The 19,037-nt window shown below is 42.8% G+C and overlaps 1 protein-coding gene across 1 annotated transcript in view; it reads right to left on the reverse strand.

Moving 5' to 3' along the window:
- syt7b (synaptotagmin VIIb) overlaps positions 1 to 19,037 on the reverse strand; it is a 365,243-nt gene that overhangs the window by 16,688 nt on the left and 329,518 nt on the right. The window contains exons 8-9 of the mRNA XM_078221264.1: positions 18,494 to 18,758; positions 5,181 to 5,350 (exon numbers count right to left, since the gene is read on the reverse strand). Coding sequence (XP_078077390.1) covers positions 5,181 to 5,350; positions 18,494 to 18,758 — 435 coding nt within the window. The remainder of the gene's footprint in view (positions 1 to 5,180; positions 5,351 to 18,493; positions 18,759 to 19,037) is intronic.

A 19,037-nucleotide genomic window follows, 5' to 3' on the forward strand; every position in this document is an offset into this window, starting at 1 on the left:
CGCCTTCCCTCAATATTGACTAAGACATCGAGAGTGACAAAGAGAACTCTCTTCCCTCTTCGTAAAACCCTCGGATTTGTAACATTCACTTGTACAGACAGGAAAGGCCTTGGTTTAGCATTTCATCCAAAGGATGCCATATGCAACAATACAGCATTATATATACAAATGCTAATCAAGAGCAAGTAATCATATAGGAAACCTAGTTAGAAACAGGATGAAAAATTACAGGGATTTTTGTATGCACAGAAATGTTTGAAGTCTCTGTTATGAGACTGCAATGGTCTGACACTTTTTAATGGTCGTCAGAACAGCAGTTTGTTTCAAAAGAAGATTGGTGAATGGGTCTTTTTTACACTCAGTGGTTCCACTTGCCATAAAAATTTAGTTTAGTTTATTTATTAGCCACAAGTAAGGCTTATATTAACACTGCAATGAAGTTACTGTGAAATTCCCCTAGTCGCCATGGTCTGACGCTTGTTCGAGTCAATGTACCTAACCAACATAGAGTCATAGAGGTTTACAGCATGGATACAGGCCCTTCGGCCCAACTTGTCCATGCCACCCTTTTTTTTTAAAACCCCTAAGCTAATCCCAATTGCCCGCATTTGGCCCAAATCCCTCTGTACCCATCATACCCATGTAACTATCTATATGTTTTTTAAAAGACAAAATTGTACCCGCCTCTACTACTACCTCTGGCAGCTTGTTCCAGACACTCACCACCCTCTGTGTGAAAAAATTGCCCTCTGGTCACTTTTGTATCTCTCCCCTCTCACCTTAAACCTATGCCCTCAAGTTTTAGACTCTCCTACCTTTGGGAAAAGATATTGACTATCTAGCTGATCTATGCCCCTCATTATTTTATAGACCTCTATAAGATCACCCCTCAGCCTCCTACGCTCCAGAGAAAAAAGTCCCAGTCTATCCAGCCTCTCCTTATAACTCAATCCATCAAGTCCCAGTAGCATCCTAGCAAATCTTTTCCGCACTCTTTCTCGTTTAATAATATCCTTTCTATATTAGGGTGACCAGAATTGCACACAGTATTCCAAATGTGGGAGGAAATCGGAGTACCCAGAGGAAACCCACGCAGACACAGCGAGAACGTGCAAACTCCACACAGACAGCGACGCAAGCCGGGAATCGAACCCGGGTCCCTGGACAGTGAGGCAGCAGTGCTAATCACTGTGCCACCGTGCCGCTCCATCCATAACCATCCTGACTCGGAACTATATTGCCACTCCTTCACTGTTGCTGGATCAACATCCTGGAAGTCCTTTCCTAACAGCACTGTGGGTGTACCCCAGTGGTTCAAGATAGCAGCTCATCACCACCTGCCCAAGGGGAATTAAGGATGGGCAATAAATGCTGGCCTAGCCAGCAACACCCACATCCCGTGAACATACAACTTTTTAAAAAGTTATTTATTCTTCGATGTTCTATTCCTGCCAATTCATTTTTGTTTCTTCCATCCTCAAACCTTATCCCGAACTTCACCTCAAGTGATGACAGTAATTAGGGGTGGTGCATAAAATTGATAAATTCAATTAGTACCACTTAGTTGGAAGGATGGTCAAATAACCCTTCATCTTCAAGAGAGAATCAAGATAAAATAGCTTCAACAGAAGATCAAGTGGCATTTTCTTTATTTTTTATGATATGAGGATGCTACGCATCACAACCATCCATTCTAAAGTCAAGGTACGTGTAGGTTTTGAATGATGGGAAAATGTGATTGATGCCTTCTGCCATCTGCACGTCACCAGTTTCTAAAATATTCTCAATTTTCTACCCACTTGGCACTTCAAAAATATGAACAGTAATTTTCAAAGTTTGATCTCGAAGTTCAGTTCCTGGCAGATGGTGAGTGGCTCATAAGCAACCAGTGTGAAATAAATTTTCAAAGAGGATGCCAGGTAAAAGCAACATTTTTCTTATCAGTCCACCAAGGATTACTTAATAGTCACATTCCTTATACATTTCTTTCCTAAACTCAAACGCTTGACAGAAAATGATCAAACACACGACAAGGTGAAGATCGTACCATTTTCTTTCATCTTTGACACTTTCTACCTGTCACAGTCAAGATTCTGTTTGCCAATAATCTGTATAGACCTTGAGAATTGAATTGAGAAGAAAGCATTTCTCAATAGGTGAGTCAGTGCTAAACCCCTGGGGGCAGTTAGCAGTAATATGAATGGAAGGGAATCATTTTGGTGTTAAATTCATTCTTGAAGTTTAGTTAATGAATCAACTTTAACCTGCATGTCCTTGACTATGTTTTATTCTTTCATGGGATGTGAGCATCACTGGCAAGGCCAGCATTTCTTATTCATCCCTAATTTCCCAGAAGTAAAATAACTTTTAAGTTGCACATTTTCAGCAAGAATAACAGATGAATACACTAAAATGCAATGGAGGAGTCAAAACTTTGAGTAGGCTGTTGTACAGGATAATCAATCAGCACATTATAGGCATCACCCTAACCCGAACCCACCTCTCCAATGACAGAGGGCTTTCAAGTATGTATAAAATAGTGATGAACAGTCAAAGATTGCCTGGTATTTTGTGGATATTTCTTTTTGGTAACACCTTGATTATCCACGTATTTACACATACCTTTGCTTAGTCTAGCTGGAATGCAATTGAGATTTATAATTTGATTTTTCAAGTTGGGATTCTTGGTAAATCAGGATAAGTACCCACAGCAATAACTCATCCAGCCATCCATTTGGGAGTATTGAATTAGGATACATGCCCTGAAGAACATTTTGATATCTATTTGGTGTATTTTGAAGCATATTGGAGTCGTGTATAATTTTGGCTCTCAAACCAAAAATGACACTGAGTAGTAACAATGCATCTGTACAACAGGGACACACTTGAGAATGCCCCAAAAAGACATTCCACGCTCATTTCTTATTGAATCTTACAGCACAGGAGCCATCCATTGGCCTGTCACACTTGTGCTGGTCCTTTGGAAGAACTGTCCAGTTTAGTCCCACACCCCAGCTTTGTCCCTGTAACTCTGAAAATGACTCTTCAAGTGTATGTCCGAAGGTCTTTTGAAAGTTGAAAAATGGCACCACACTTAGAAATAGCACATTCCAGAGCTTAATAACAGTGCAAAGAAATTGTTCTAGATTATTATGCCAATCATTTTAAATCTATGATCCACTTCACAAAGGAATGGCCTTACCCTAGATTCTGTATCAAAGTTCCTCATAATTTTGAATATTTCTAGTAAGTTCTCCCATTAATCTGCTCTAAGAAGAATAACCCCAGCTCCTCCAATCACTCTACATAACTGGACTCTCTCAGTCCTGGCACCATCATGAAAATCTTCTCTGTACCCTCTCCAGGGCTTTGACATCCTTTCTAAAGTGTGCTTTCCAGAATTGTGAACACTGCTGCAGTTGGGGCCAAATCAGATATTTGTACAGGTGCAGGATGACTTCCTGAAATATTCAAACGATGCCCCTATTTACAAAGCCAAGTATTCCATATATATTCTGAAACATCTTGGCTGAAATTTTCTGGTCGTTCCCACCAGTGGGATCTCCCCCCCCCTCCCCGACCCATTGCAGGTTCATTGGCAGTAGAGAGTGCAAACAAGGGGAAACACCGTTGATAGTGATGGGACTGGAAGATTCTGCCACTGGCTGATGGCAGGTTGCCCCTGCCACTGCAAAACATGCCACGGGGGCGGGGGGTGGGGGGGAGAAAGACAGGTGGAATCCTGCCCCACAAAATAATACCATTAACATTTACTGCCTCTCCTCATGTTTCTACCAAAGTGCATCACTTCACACTGTTCTGTATTAAACGACACCTGCCATTTGTTGCCTCTTTCACCAGTCCTGAAATCTGCTACCACTCTGTATTGTCACAATACTAGCTTGAGTTACATTTTTCAATAACTAATGCAAATTAGCTTGAGTAATATAGTTTGATGACTAATGCTCGGAGTATTAGTGCTAATTTTTACAATTCTTGTGTATTTTGTTTCAATTTAAATACTAGTAAAAAGAGAGATAAGTGGCATTGTGAATTCTCCTGTGAAATTTCTTTGAACATTTCCATGAAATTTAGGGTTGTGACAGCCATTGGTAGCACTTTGCCTTCAGTCATAAGGTTCTGGTTTCAAGTCCCACTTAGTACTACACTGGTATTACACTGAGGGAGTACAGTCAAACTGCTGCCCTTCAGATGAGACCAGATGCCCCATCTCTCTGTTTAGGTCAGTGTAAAGGTCCCATGGTACTATTTCGTAGAAGAGTAGGAGAGTTAACCCTGGAGTCCTAACCAATATTTATCCCTCAATCAAATCACCAAACATTATCTGGTTATTATCACATTGCGTCCAGTAGTCCAGTGTCCAATTGAATTTGAACGATGCACAAAATTCAGAGCCCATTTTGGATTCCAAAACCCCAGAAGCTATATTACAATCAAATTCCCATTGCTCAGTCTGAAAGTATCTCTCAATCTGGGTTTCTGTCATTTTCCTTTCTTGTGTGCAACTCAGCAGAGTTTCTCTCGTGAAGCACATTTACCCATTCTTAAACACTGGTCATATCCCACTGAACATCATTCCTCATGAATATACGTGAGCACTGGACAGAGTGAAGACAAAATAAAATAAACTACTTTGATCCATAGATTCCTGCAGCCATGCAAACCTTCAAGAACTTTGCACTCCTTCAACCTGACCCCTTGCGCTTCCTTGATTTTAATTGTTGCACAATTGGAGATCCTTTCCATCATCTGCCTGGGCTCTAAGCTCTGGAATTCCTTTCCTATTCCTCTGTCTCTCTCTATCGCTATCTCATGATGCTCTTTAAAACCAAGCTCATTGCCTAAACTCAGTCAGCTGCTTAATATCTCATTATGTAGATTGGTGTCAAAGTATTCATATAAAATAATACTGAATATATATTTCTTCCAGGAAATTAAACCCTTAGAAGACAAATTTTAATTATTAGAAGTAAAATTATAATTATTGTGAGGAACATATTGATCAAAAGAGCACTAAGTATTTAGAATAAGCTGCCAGTAAATGTTAGCCAAAAATCCCTCTATTATAGTCTTTCAACACAGAATTACTGAGACTGTGCTTGCAGTATGTGCAGTCTGCAAAATAAGAGTAGTACGAAGGAAAGCCAAATGTTACTTACACTTCCATCACTGCATGGCTTTAGTTCTTTCCAGAATGTCTGCGTCTGTGTCAAGTCCACCTTATTTAGTGGTAATGATACCTCTCCGATGGGATCATTTCGACTGAAACGATCATAATCTAGGACTTGAAGGTACAGCACTCGCTGCACTACCTTCTCGTAGGGGAAACCTGAGAGTAGAGAAAGAATGCAAATAGCTGTCACACAACGGAAAGAAAGAGAATTTGTGCTTCAGAGATACAGAAACAAACAAAGGAAGTTGGCCTTCAGATTTCAGTAAAATATAATACTAGGAATATAAAGTCAGTGTAAAACTATGGTTAAGTACTGATGGCTCATTGGAATGGGTGGGGGTATCCTGAGCCAGACTGTAGTAGGAAGAGCAGTCAGAGGTGATGAATTAAGACTGTTGCACAAGTATATCACACAACAATAAAGCACCTTGGTGTAAGTGCACTTTCTCCTCACAGTGATACATTGGTATTAATGTCTCGGACTGAAATTTCAATTCAGCATCACACATGGAGCAGATTCTTAATTATTTTACTTCAGTGCTTCATCCATCACTGATGGCTGAGGCTGTCCCATGTTATTATATGCTTTGTTTGCTATATAAATAAAAATTGTTCTCGCTTTCCCTCGATTTCCAGTGACAGAAAATAAGAGAAAATAAGACCCTGGTACTTGCAGTGATGGGCAGATAGAAAAAGCAACAAAGAGCAATAAAAAATAAGGAAGAAATGGGACAAGAACAAAAAGAGGAGCAAAGAAATATATTAAAATTATGTTATACTGAAGTTTCTGTGCTTGGGTCCATTTTCCCAGCTATGTCAACAGGAACCACCTTTTCAGTACCTTTCTTCATTGCTGGGCAGCAAAAATGCCACACTTGGTATTCTGAAACATGTATTAGTGTTGTTCATAGACCACCTGCTTGTTAGCATAGTTTAATGCGATGTGAATGGTGGCACAGCAGGAACCAGTTTGTTTTAAGTTTTTTGACAGTACTCTGTACTAGCTGTCATTATACTACAATCATTGCATCTTCCTGTTCTCATTAGCAACAGCTGAACAGTAGTCATAAACCCAAATTAAAAGATTGTTAACCAGGACTTGGATATTTGGTTAATATTAGTGAAAGGAGGAAAATGTAATCTAGTGTTATGTTCAATGCATTAGCAAGGGGTGCAGTGCCACAAAAAGTGTTGTGCGCTGAATAATTTGGTTGCAATGTTCCCGCACTCACTGCCACTTGCTTAAAACTGGTTGGGCAGAATCTTCCCATAATTTGTCAGAGTGCCAGTTTAAGTCAGAGAACCAATGTGCAGCTTTCCAGCTGCACAACTGAGTTTTCTCTCCAGATTCTCTGGCAATCTGTGCAAGACTGGCTCCACAGAGACGGGTGCCTTCTTCAAAGGGCAACCCGATCTGCAGTAGAATGAATCTCCCTCTGCTACAGGCGCACCCCTCCCCCGAAAACAAGCATTGGGCCACTCTACTGCCCCCCACCCCCCCCAACAAGCACTGCCCAACCATCCCAAACAAGCATTGGGCACCTCCCCCCCCCCCCCCCCCCACGTCGAGCAATGGAGCATTTCTCTCCCCCTCTCCAGCCACTACCCTGATAAGCAGTGGAATGGCCATTCATGTTGCTCGCCGTCTGCGCCGCCTTTTGCCGTCTTTCCAGCCTCTGTTCTTGCCAACTAACACCTCCTGTCACTATCAAGATTCTCACCCATTTCTCTGCAACACCATGGCTGAATCTCTCCAATCCGGTTTTGCCCTTCCCACAGCATCAAAATGGCCCTACCAAAGTCACAAGTGACATTAGACATTACTGTAGTACTATCCATTCCCAACTTCTCGGAAACCTTTGATATTGTTTTGACCACAACACTCTACTCTTCTGTTTTTCAGCCTGGTGGGAATATGCTTGAATAGCCTTTTCCGATTGCAGCTGGAACATATTCCAGATTGACTACTTTGCCTACCCAGTGCCATAATTTAGAGTGTTGTGAGGATCCATTTCTGGCCCCTTTCATTCAACCCCAATACTGTTATTCCAAAGTATCTCAAGATCCATCCTTGGCCCCGTCCTGACAAATAAAAAGACCGTAAGATGTAGGAGCAGAAGTAGGCCATTTGGCCCATTCAGTCTGCTCTGCCGTTCAATGAGATCATGACTGATCTGATGATAATCCTCAACTCCACTTTCCCGCCTTATCCCCATAACTCTTAATTCCTTTATTGATTAAAAATCTGTCCATCTCAGCCTTTAAAATATTTAATGACCAGCCTCTACAGCCCTCTGTGGTAAAGAATTCCACTTGAAGAAATTGCTGCTCATCTCTGTCTTAAATGGGCGATCCCTTAGTTTGGGATTATGTCCTATGATCCTAGACTCTCCCACATGGGGAGGCAACCTCTCAGCATTTACCCTGTCAAGCCCCCTGAGAATCCTATATGTCTCAATAAGAAAATCTCTACTTTTTCACCACTTCCATGGCCTGTGTTGTCAAACTGCCTGTTGGACATACAACCATGGAAGTATGATAAGGTCCTCCAACTAAACACTGGAAAAACTGAACCACCTTTGGTTCCTGCTCCAAACTTCACACTCTTGCCACCATTGTCACCCTCTCAGGCTGAATCAGACTCTTCTCAGCCTCAAAGTCCAATTCAACCCCGAGTTGATCTTCTAACCCCCATCTCTATCCATCACAGAAACTGCCTACTACAACTTTTGTAACATTATCTGCTTCTGCCCCTCAGATCATATTCTCCTGGCTCTTATCCATGTCTTTATCACTTTCAGGCTTAGCTAATACAATGTTCTCCTGGCTGGCCTTGCATCCTCCAGCTCTGTAAACTTCAGTTCATCAAAAACTGTTGCCCTAAGCCACAGACCTACAATGGTGGCTGAACCTCAGCCTTTCTAATTTAACATTTTCTTTCCCACCTTTAAACCCTTTCAAGCCCTGACCCCTTCCTATCTCTACAATCTCCTCCAATCCTACAATTCTACTAACTCTGTATATCTCCGTCTCTGGCTTCAGATGCATCCCACACCTTCCCTTTCCCATACCACTGTCATAGCACTGGGATCCCCTCCCTCAGCTCCTCAGCTCTCTGACCCTCATTCCGCTTTCAAGAAATTCCTTAAAAAAACCACAGTTGGTTATCCCTCCTAATATCTCATTTTTTGGCTTGGTGCCAATCGTCTTCTCTAAAGCACTGGAGAATTTTTTCTATCCTAAAGGCATGTTCTAAATGAAAACTGCTATTTTATGTTCATTCATGTGTGTGGGAGTCACTGGCAAGGCCAACATTTACTGCCTATCCTGAAATTCGCCCCAGAAGGTGATGGTGCTTCTCCTTCTTGAGCCACTTCATGTGGTGTAGATACATCTACAGTGCTGTTAGGCAGGGAGTTGCAGGATTTTGGCACAGTGAAGCAACAGAACTATGGTGTGTGACTTGGAGGAGAACTTGCAGGTGGCAGTGTTCCCATGCACCTGTGCCCTTGTTCTGCTAGATGGATGATTGATGGTTGGTGGATGTTAGCCGGCTTCTCTTAGAAGGCAGGCTAGCGGGAGTTCTGAGTTTACCTTTTGATAAAATGAAAAACATGAGTGACCAGATTAATGAGCGTTTGAAATTTTCTTCTGTCTATATTATTGCTTTGCAATCAAAATGAAAGTTCCAGAAATTTGTAGCGCTCTTACTCTCCATCCATCTCTCAGCTGTTTAAAAATGTAAAGCAAAAGATGTTCAGTTTTTGTCCAAGTCCCAAGTGACAGGATGTTTAAAATACAACACAAATTAGTTCAATTTGCCAACCATTATTCAGAGAAGCACAAAGGCACAAAAGTTTTGAAGCCAGTGTGCTGAATACACAAGCCTATATACATTTTACACATTTCTATGAAAGTCCCTTTGCCCAGTATCTCAATGAAAATAACACACTGTAAAAATAATTGGCTCATTAAGTCCATTAAAACATTTTCATTTCACCACTGATAATGCAATAATTTAAGTGTAAGAAGCAAGTAGAAGTGGAGTAATTTATTTTATTCATACTGGCTAAGTTTGGTTGTGTGGCCATGCACTCTGGTTGATAAGATCATTCTGTCCACCACAAATCATAAATGCGCAGGAACAACATAGCCATTGCAATGGACGTGTATTTGATTGAACAGTCTGGGTTTTTTCCTGCGGATCATTTGAAAATGTGAAGTGTGGATGCGTGTCATTTTTTAAAACAAAAAGGCCAATCTGTACTCTCTGATGTGGAGGTGTTTGTACAAGTTTTCAACTGATTTCATTAGCAAAGAAAATAACAGAACATCATCAAGACATGATGCTATCCAAAATATAGCAACTCTAAACATTAAATATTTCACTCCGTTATTACCTGATGAAGATCTTTGATAGTGCAATATCATGAGATCAACTTGTATGCAGAGAGAAAATTTTATGATAATAATTATAGCACTGAGAGAAAAGGAACATTTCTTTGCCAAAAGGGCAATTGTTTTTGTGAGAAAGTCTTGACAAATTTCTTGTGGTTTTGGGGAGGAGAAATGGAACAGCCATGTGATATGATGAACCACTGTGACACAATCCAACTCACTGCATATAGTGTTAACAAATTAATGTATTTTATAATATATTTTCCTGAATGTGTGACCATTACACTTGTGTCGTTATCATGGGCTGAATCTTTGCGATGGAAGTGGGAAACAGCAGCCAGGTCTGATTTGGGGTGATGGTTCTGCCTCTGATCAAAGATCAGATTTTCACAGAGTGAGTCCTGAATTGATATTAAGACAGGTTCCCTGACCACCTACAGCCAGTGAGGGAGGGAATGGAGGCGAGACAGATGAAGCATGGAATTCATTTAGACAGCCCACAGCAGCCATCACCGTGATTGCTGGTAGTCCTTAGGAAGAGAACTGCTGATTGTGCCAAACCCTTTCACAGCATGAGAGGGAAGGGAGATGTTACAGGCGACAGGAAGCCTGGCACCCAAGGCAAGGACCGACCCTAACTTCATCAATGCTGACCTGGATCTAATGCTCGAAGCCAGGAGGAAGAAGTGTTCTCTTTGAGGAGGGTGGCAGAGGGCACAACCTTGGTATGTAGCAGGGGTGCCTTGCTGTTTAGCATTTTCATATTCTGTCTCATCTTCCTCTTTTACCTTAGAGTCCACACCAATCTGGAAGAACACATGATGGAGAATGTAACAGTGTACGATATTGACTGAGGTCCTTGCAGGAGGATACTGGAGGGCACCACTTAACTGGTCCAGATGCCGAAATCGTATCTTCTTCAATTGTTGTCCTACTGAGTAGTTGGCATTGGTTATATCACACCTGAACCTGTTTTGCGGTTCCTGTAGATGGGTCAGTAGCCATTTCTTCAATCAAGGATTTCCCTTATCCATAAGGACCCATTTTGCACATTGGATTGAAGATCGGAGCCAGCCTGAACTAACAGAGGTTGAGGGAGTCATGGCAGCTGTGAGGAAAGCAAGCACACACGTGTGTAGCTCTTGTTGTGGTTACAGACTGGTTGGACATCGTGGAATTGAAAGCCCTTGATGGACCACATTGGCTATTGACAGGGCATATTGAAAGCCACATGGGTGCACTGGATGATGCTGTGCCCCTCAGGTATCCAGCAATGAAGGTGAAACCACTACTTCTGTGAGGGTGTGTCAGTTATGAAATGAATGTTCTGACAAAGAAGGCATCAGTGATTATCAGGTTGCAGTGGTGTGCAACCACCTTTGAAATGCATCTTTGAGATGTCACTGAGGTCTGGAGCTCATCCTTGGAAGGAGCCAAAAGAATCATTTCAATGCCACCGTTACTTTGATGGCTAGTAACAGGACATAGTGACGAGTGCTAGAAGATGTAATGTTTTCAGCAATAACGGCACAGACTGCCAGGAGAGTCACAGTCTCCCTGTGGCACTGGGTCTTGGTCACCTCCAGCATTGGCTCCATCATTGGCATTCAATATTGTGTTGAGGGTATAACCTCTGTTACCTTCCTGCCCTTCTTTTCTCTCCCTTGACCTCATGTTGTTTGGGGTTCTGCCCTCCCTGCAATGCTTGTTGTGCCTCTTGCAATGAGCACAACATCTGACAGTTGTGCTCACATTTCTAGCTGGAGCCTTCCTTCTGGTTAGGTTGTTGCCCAATTGTCCTTGGCAACCATGACCCGGCTGTTCAGCCTCTGCAATGCCAGGGGGCTTCTGACCTGATTCAACGCCCAGGTGCTGAATGCTTACCCTGCCTGCCACCTGTGCAGGGCCAATGGCCCTCCAACCAAGTGCCCAGTCCCCCATTTCTCTGCCAATACTCTAATGGGGTTGTAGTGCTGCCCAGAGTCAGTCATGACCCTACTCACCCAGCCCATGCTTGCAAAATCCAAACAAAAACGTTTACTGTTGCGGTCCCAAGATTGGCAGCACTTGCAGGACAATCCTAAAAGTTCATAAATTGGTTGTGAGTGTAGCTATTAAAGATAACGAATCAAGCACGTACATGGTTCATTTACACTTGCTGGAAGAGACATACATTCACAGACTAGGGACCCATTCTCTGCAAATGAAAGGAATGTGTTCATGCCTTGCAACCCATTGAAATGACCCATGAGCTTTCAGAACCTTTAGTTCCTGACTGCTTTCTCCAGTTCAATGCTTCAGCCAGAGTCGACTTGTCAGCTAAGCTGCTCCCTTTTTTCCTGGAGTGTAAGTTGGGTGATCATTTGAAATTTTGCATTTGTCCCGATGAGTGCAAAAAAAAGCTTCCACAACCTGTCTTTTTCCAGCAAGATTCAAGTTCTGTATGACCAAGCAACTGTTGAAATTAAAAGCATTATCCACAGGGAATTTTAGAGTTTGTCAGTGCAGCCAGAGTGTTAAAATATGGGTACATCGAGCTCCATAGACAAGTGTTTACATAATATCAATAAAGTCCTTTTAACAATTTGGTTAGAGGTGCTGGGAAAAGAGCTGTCTCTTAAAAGTTATTTGAATAAATTCAGTCAGCAGTTTCTGCTTGTAGGAAATAGAGGGGACCACTCAGCCCATCGAGTCTACCCTGGCTCTCTGAAAGAGCATTCTATCTACTCCCACTTCCCTGCCTTATCCCTGTGACCTTGCACATTCTTTCTTTTCAGGTAGCAATCCAATTCCTTTTTGAATACCTCGATTGAACCTGCCTCCACCATCCTCTCAGTATGTTTGTTCCGGACTCCAATCACTCTTTGGTTAAAAAAAAGTTTCCTCACATCACTTTTCCTCCTTGTGCCAATTATTTTCAATCTGTGTCCTTTGGTTCTTGATGTTCTCTTGAGTGGTAACAGTTTCTCAATGTCTGCCCTGTGCACACACCTCAGGATCTTGAATACCTCTATAAAATCCCCCCTCTGCCTTCTTTTCTCCAGAGAAACAGTGCCAACCTCTCCAAGGAGAGTAAAACATATCATATTATTTAAAAATAAGATTTTGTACAATATACAGAAAAAATAACAATTTTGGAATGTCAGTAATGTACATAAAGGTCTGAAGTTGGCTTAAATCAGTTCAGTGGTCATAGTTGAGCATCAGTTACTTTGGATTACAGAGAACAGATTTGTTCCTGATCAGTTTCATTCTGTGTTTCCTGTGGGAGAGTGCAGGTGGATAGTTAGACCATGCAAGAGGGCTTGTAATTGATAGTCACAATGTTGCATGCAGAATATAGCCAATTTCAATAAGTAGTTGACAGTCCGTTTAGCTGTGTGGCATTAGTACACAAAAGCTTGGTAACTCTTTCAGACCTGAACACAATAATACTCCAGGTGTACAATGAGGTGGCAGGACTGGACTCAGCCAAAATCTCCCCCACTGATTGAACAGCTAGCTGACACCATTAGGAATTGTCACTTGGATAAGGGTCTTATAGGTTGGCACCCATGTAATTGGACCTCTACAAGAGATACCACTTTCACCAAAGGCAAGGAAAGAAACAAAGACCAAGGTGTCCCCTGGACATTGCTACTTTGTCCCTTGGGCAGTGCCGGGGGTCAGGCTGGCATTGCCAAACTGGCAATCCCAGGGGCAGTTTAGCTGTGTGGCATGAGTGTACAAAGGCTTGATGCACAAGCAAGGGGTGATTGGCCCAGCCTGCTGTGCTGCTCCAGCAGCACAGTGGGCCAGGAGACATCAGCAGAGGCCATGTAGCGAGCTTCCCGCTAAGCGTCACGGCCTTGGCACATTTCCAGCCGCTGGATTAAATTATTTAAATCGGGATTTGCATCCCATTAGGGGGCCCAGGACTGAAGTCTCCGGGCCTGCTAGCGTCTCCCCCCTCCCCCCCCCATTCCAGGAGTGTTTCACAACAGCTTCCCACTAGCGGGGAGCTGGCGGCCCGACCACGCTGGAGTAAAGGGTGGGCATGAAGGCCCCCCCAGGAGGTCGAGCGCAAGTGGGTGGTGCCTCCCTGGGCATTGCCAGTCTGGCAGTGTCACCCTGGCCCCATGGCACTGTCCAAAGGACAAAGTAGCAATGTCCAGGGGGGCATCTTGGCACTGCCCACCTGGCATCGTCTTGGGGCGATCAGTGAGAGTGGGGATGTGCCACTTCCACTCTGCATTTGGGATCGTAGGCAGAGGGAGGGAGGACAGTGATCGGGGCTGGCCATCGGGGGTTGGCAGGGGGTGGTCGGATCAGGAGATCAAGACTGCCAGGGGGGAAATTGAGGCTGGCCCGAACACATCCAGAAGGCCAAAGATCAAGCTGTGGGGGGGTGAGAGGGGCAACGATGCGGGGTCGCCGGGCTGGCCAGCGATCGGGAGGCCAGCAGTGTGGGGCTACTGCGCGTGCGCTGATCGCGGCGCTGACAAATTGGCACATGTGCAGTGGCCCGCACAGCACTATGCTGCCAGTTTCTCCAGTGGGAATAGGCCCCGTCCCCAGCTTTTCATTAAGATTCACGCTGGTGTTCTCTGTGATGCACAGAGTAAGAAGTTTAACAACACCAGGTTAAAGTCCAACAGGTTTATTTGGTAGCAAAAGCCACACAAGCTTTCGAGGCTCTGAGCCCCTTCTTCAGGTGAGTGGGAATTCTGTTCACAAACAGAACTTATAAGACACAGACTCAATTTACATGAATAATGGTTGGAATGCGAATACTTACAACTAATCCAGTCTTTAAGAAACAAAACAATGGGAGTGGAGAGAGCATCAAGACAGGCTAAAAAGATGTGTATTGTCTCCAGACAAGACAGCCAGTGAAACTCTGCAGGTCCACGCAACTGTGGGAGTTACAAATAGTGTGACATAAATTCTGATTCTAGGATCGCATGATAAAGACTCAGGAGGAAAAAAGCAGAAATATTTATGTGAAATAGTGTGACATAAACCCAATATCCCGGTTGAGGCCGTCCTTGTGTGTGCGGAACCTGGCTATCAGTTTCTGTTCCGCGACTCTGCGCTGTCGTGTGTCGCGAAGGCCGCCTTGGAGAACGCTTACCCGAATATCAGAGGCCGAATGCCCGTGACCGCTGAAGTGCTCCCCAACAGGAAGAGAACAGTCTTGCCTGGTGATTGTCGAGCGGTGTTCATTCATCCGTTGTCGCAGCGTCTGCATAGTTTCCCCAATGTACCATGCCTCGGGACATCCTTTCTTGCAGCGTATCAGGTAGACAACGTTGGCCGAGTTGCAAGAGTATGTACCGTGTACCTGGTGCACGGTACATACTCTTGCAACTCGGCCAACGTTGTCTACCTGATACGCTGCAAGAAAGGATGTCCCGAGGCATGGTACATTGGGGAAACTATGCAGACGCTGCGACAACGGATGAATGAACACCGCTCGACAATCACCAGGCAAGACTGTTCTCTTCCTGTTGGGGAGCACTTCAGCGGTCACGGGCATTCGGCCTCTGATATTCGGGTAAGCGTTCTCCAAGGCGGCCTTCGCGACACACGACAGCGCAGAGTCGCGGAGCAGAAACTGATAGCCAGGTTCCGCACACACAAGGACGGCCTCAACCGGGATATTGGGTTTATGTCACACTATTTCACATAAATATTTCTGCTTTTTTCCTCCTGAGTCTTTATCATGCGATCCTAGAATCAGAATTTATGTCACACTATTTGTAACTCCCACAGTTGCGTGGACCTGCAGAGTTTCACTGGCTGTCTTGTCTGGAGACAATACACATCTTTTTAGCCTGTCTTGATGCTCTCTCCACTCCCATTGTTTTGTTTCTTAAAGACTGGATTAGTTGTAAGTATTCGCATTCCAACCATTATTCATGTAAATTGAGTCTGTGTCTTATAAGTTCTGTTTGTGAACAGAATTCCCACTCACCTGAAGAAGGGGCTCAGAGCCTCGAAAGCTTGTGTGGCTTTTGCTACCAAATAAACCTGTTGGACTTTAACCTGGTGTTGTTAAACTTCTTACTGTGTTTACCCCAGTCCAACGCCGGCATCTCCACATCATGCACAGAGTGTCAGAGGTACATTTTGAAAATCCGTTTCTTACGCAAATTCGACACTTAGAACTTTTTTTGGGAGAATTCCACCCATATCTGGGCTAAAATGTGCCGAATAATTTAGTTACTAAATATCAATGCAGTTTCATGTTTTTGCCATTGGATGTCACTAATGCATTACATTTTCAAATCATGTTAAAGTCAGTTGGAGATGAAACAGCACCGTATCCATTGGCACACCTGAAATCCAGTACTGGATTCATCAAAGTTGGATGCTAGAAATGAAACAGAAATTCAGTTGACAGCTCTTCAAACAGTCGTGCTCATTACGTGGCTCATTTACCCATGCTAGAAGTGACATATATTCATACTCAGGGAACTGTTCTTTACAAACGAAAGGAATATGACTAATTCTTGCGCCTTTCTTTTTGAACATATAGTTTCGCTGTTGTTTTCTTCATGACAATGGCCCGAGCCAACTTGTGAACCAATCAGCACCTTTTTCTCCTGTAGTACAAATTGCCGCGATGGTTTGAAATTTGGCATTCATGCATTTGTCCTGATGAACGCATGACAAAAAGCTTCAGCAACATGTCTCTCTGTTCAGTAATATTAAAGTTCTTTACTACCAAGCAACACTAGCTTACATGTATTATGAACACTATTGTCTCTCCGTGAATTAATGACAACAATTCAATTACAAGATTCAGACCCCAAACAATGAAGCCTGGATTGTAACTTGGGACAATAGTCTGCAGGACCCAGGGGTGCAGCAAATTATCCTAACCCCAGGCCTGAGAGATTTTAACTCCTGGAGTTTATCTGCATAAACCTAGTCACATTTCTGCCCGAAATCAGCAGAATTGGCACCTATACGGACTGCAATATTGTGTGGCAGGAGCATGCTGTTGGATAATACAGAAATAGCCGTTGGAATTCAGGACATCATCAGAAGGCATTTGTGAGGCCTGCTCAGAACAGGCAAAAACTGAACTTTTGGGAATAGAGCGGGATCGCGGTGGGTTGGTCCCAAGGGTGCTTTTCATTGCTTGTTCACCCAGCATCTTTTGGGCCGGAAAGCTTAAAATAACAAGTGAATTTTGCTGTCGTTTCATGCAATGCCATTTGAACCTCATGATTAGATTTTTGTATTTTACCATACATTGACAATCATTTTCAAGGCCCAACAAATCTTGTAATCCCATGCAGGAATAATGAAAGTTGTTTTTATGATAAATAAAGCCAGAATCATTTTCTTGGGAAACAAAATATTTCGTCCAACAAGCACATCTCATTCTGATTAATTTAAAAGCACCCATCATTCACTATGACTGCAGGCCTACATGCAGCAATCACTAATTTTTGCAATTTTACTTCTGTTTCACTTTTGATTTTTAAGAAAACTTCCATGGAATCTTTGTAGACATTGATTTAAACCCAGGTGTGATTGCACTTTGATTGGTGATCAGTTATATAATCAGTAATATTATCATTGCAGACTTGGGCGTGTTGCCATGGATTTTTCTTGTGCATTATATTCACAACTACTGATTTGGCTGAATATTGTTTCTTTTCCAGATATGCCACTGCAGCAAGAACGTTTTTTCCCATTGTTTAAAAAGGGGAACTGAACTTCCTGTATTGACCCCAGTGACCCTTGAACTAGAAGCCAGGACAATGAATAGCCTTATACTTGGGGTGGTCAGCAAGATGGAATTTGACTGATGGACAGTATACATGTGAGACACACCATCATGTAAACAGTCCAAGGTCTGTGTAGTCTGCAGACTTTGTAAAGTCTGTGAGAAAGGTGCATAAAGACTCATGGTTGTTGAGGCCTTTATTTTGGTGAAGTCTGAACAAGGTCTCAAAAGACTGGAATGGAGCCAGAAATTTGGCAATTTTACGAGCAGGATTCACTGCTGCAGGTGGAGTGGATTAATCAACCACTGAAGACTACTGAGGAATGGGCATCAACGTGACTGACTGAAGTGTCCACCCCTGTGTAAGGGGGTTATTCAGAGACTTGGTAATGTATGTACCAAGGGGGAATTTTACCAGTTTAAGGACCTGTCATGGAACAGCCTAATTTAAGATTTTTCAGTCAGGGGAGCTGTCATAGAACAGACAAATTTGGGGTAATTATTTATACTTTAAAAAGTTTATTTCATCTTTTCTTGTGAGATATGTATACATAGGACACACATCAAGCACTTTCTCCTACAATAAAGTTATCTTTCCTTTTCATATCAATTAAAATTGTTGCATCATTATTTTATCATTATTTGAAAGTATCCGGCAGTGTCAGTCATTCCAATTATGAACAGAGTACTGCACCGAACCTAGGTGAAACTCCACAAAAAACTCTCTCACCCTTAGATAACCATTAGCAGCTGCACCACTTTAACCGCTGCATGGACAAAACGTCACATTGCATTGTTATTTTTCTGAAATATAATTTCTCTGAGGGTCAAACAATAATTGTAAACCATTTCTCCCTTGCAGTTCTCGAGCCTCTTGAGCTCAATAACTCCTCCTGCATATTCATTATATTCTGTATAAATCACTTGAACCCTTTGATTACATTATAGCCTCCAAGGTGTCAATTTGTATTTGCATCAGTTGTCTGATGTAGTCACTTGTACACAATCTGCAGGGAAAACTTGCTCCAGAATGGATTAATGCGATCCACGTTCTTTAGGATGAATTGATTCCACAGTTTTCTAGCAAAGGTTTTGTCATTCACCCTAATAAGGATGGAATAAAACAACTGACAATGAATTGAGAAACTTAGCGAATCCTAGCCATTCATCAGCCTCACCTTCAAACAGGAATGTCTCATTCCAATGTGGGTTTAAATTCTTTCTTTTCACCTTAGTTTCTAGCTTGTGTTTTTTGTCAGGGAGCAGGTAGATTTTAACGAACGGATCACTGGTACCGCTAAAGTCCTTTGCTGGCAGCTCTACAGCCTTCATTATTTTAACGGTGAAGGTGGACTCCTGGAAATTGTACCCGACACTGAACTGAATACGGCCCAGATTCTCACGTGAGCTTCCCTCATGGTCTTCCTCAGAACCCGGTGACAGCTGGAAAAAAGGAAATACAAATGTTTAGTTTACAGGCTTCACCTGTAGACTCACATCAGGTTCTGAATTTCTGATACGCTTCTCTAGGTTCCTATGTAAATATGAATCATTGAAAGAGTTTAAATGGGCCCTGAAATTTCCTTCCTATGCCTCACTGCTTTTAAGATGTCTTACACTTGTCCTAAATTTTGACTCAGTGTCAAACTCTACTTGTTAACACTTGCAAAGCTTCTTGGGACATTTTAGTATGTTAAATTATTATATAAATGCAAAATGCTG

This window comes from Mustelus asterias, chromosome 9 (assembly GCF_964213995.1).
Source record: "Mustelus asterias chromosome 9, sMusAst1.hap1.1, whole genome shotgun sequence".
Taxonomy (NCBI): Eukaryota; Metazoa; Chordata; class Chondrichthyes; order Carcharhiniformes; family Triakidae; genus Mustelus; species Mustelus asterias.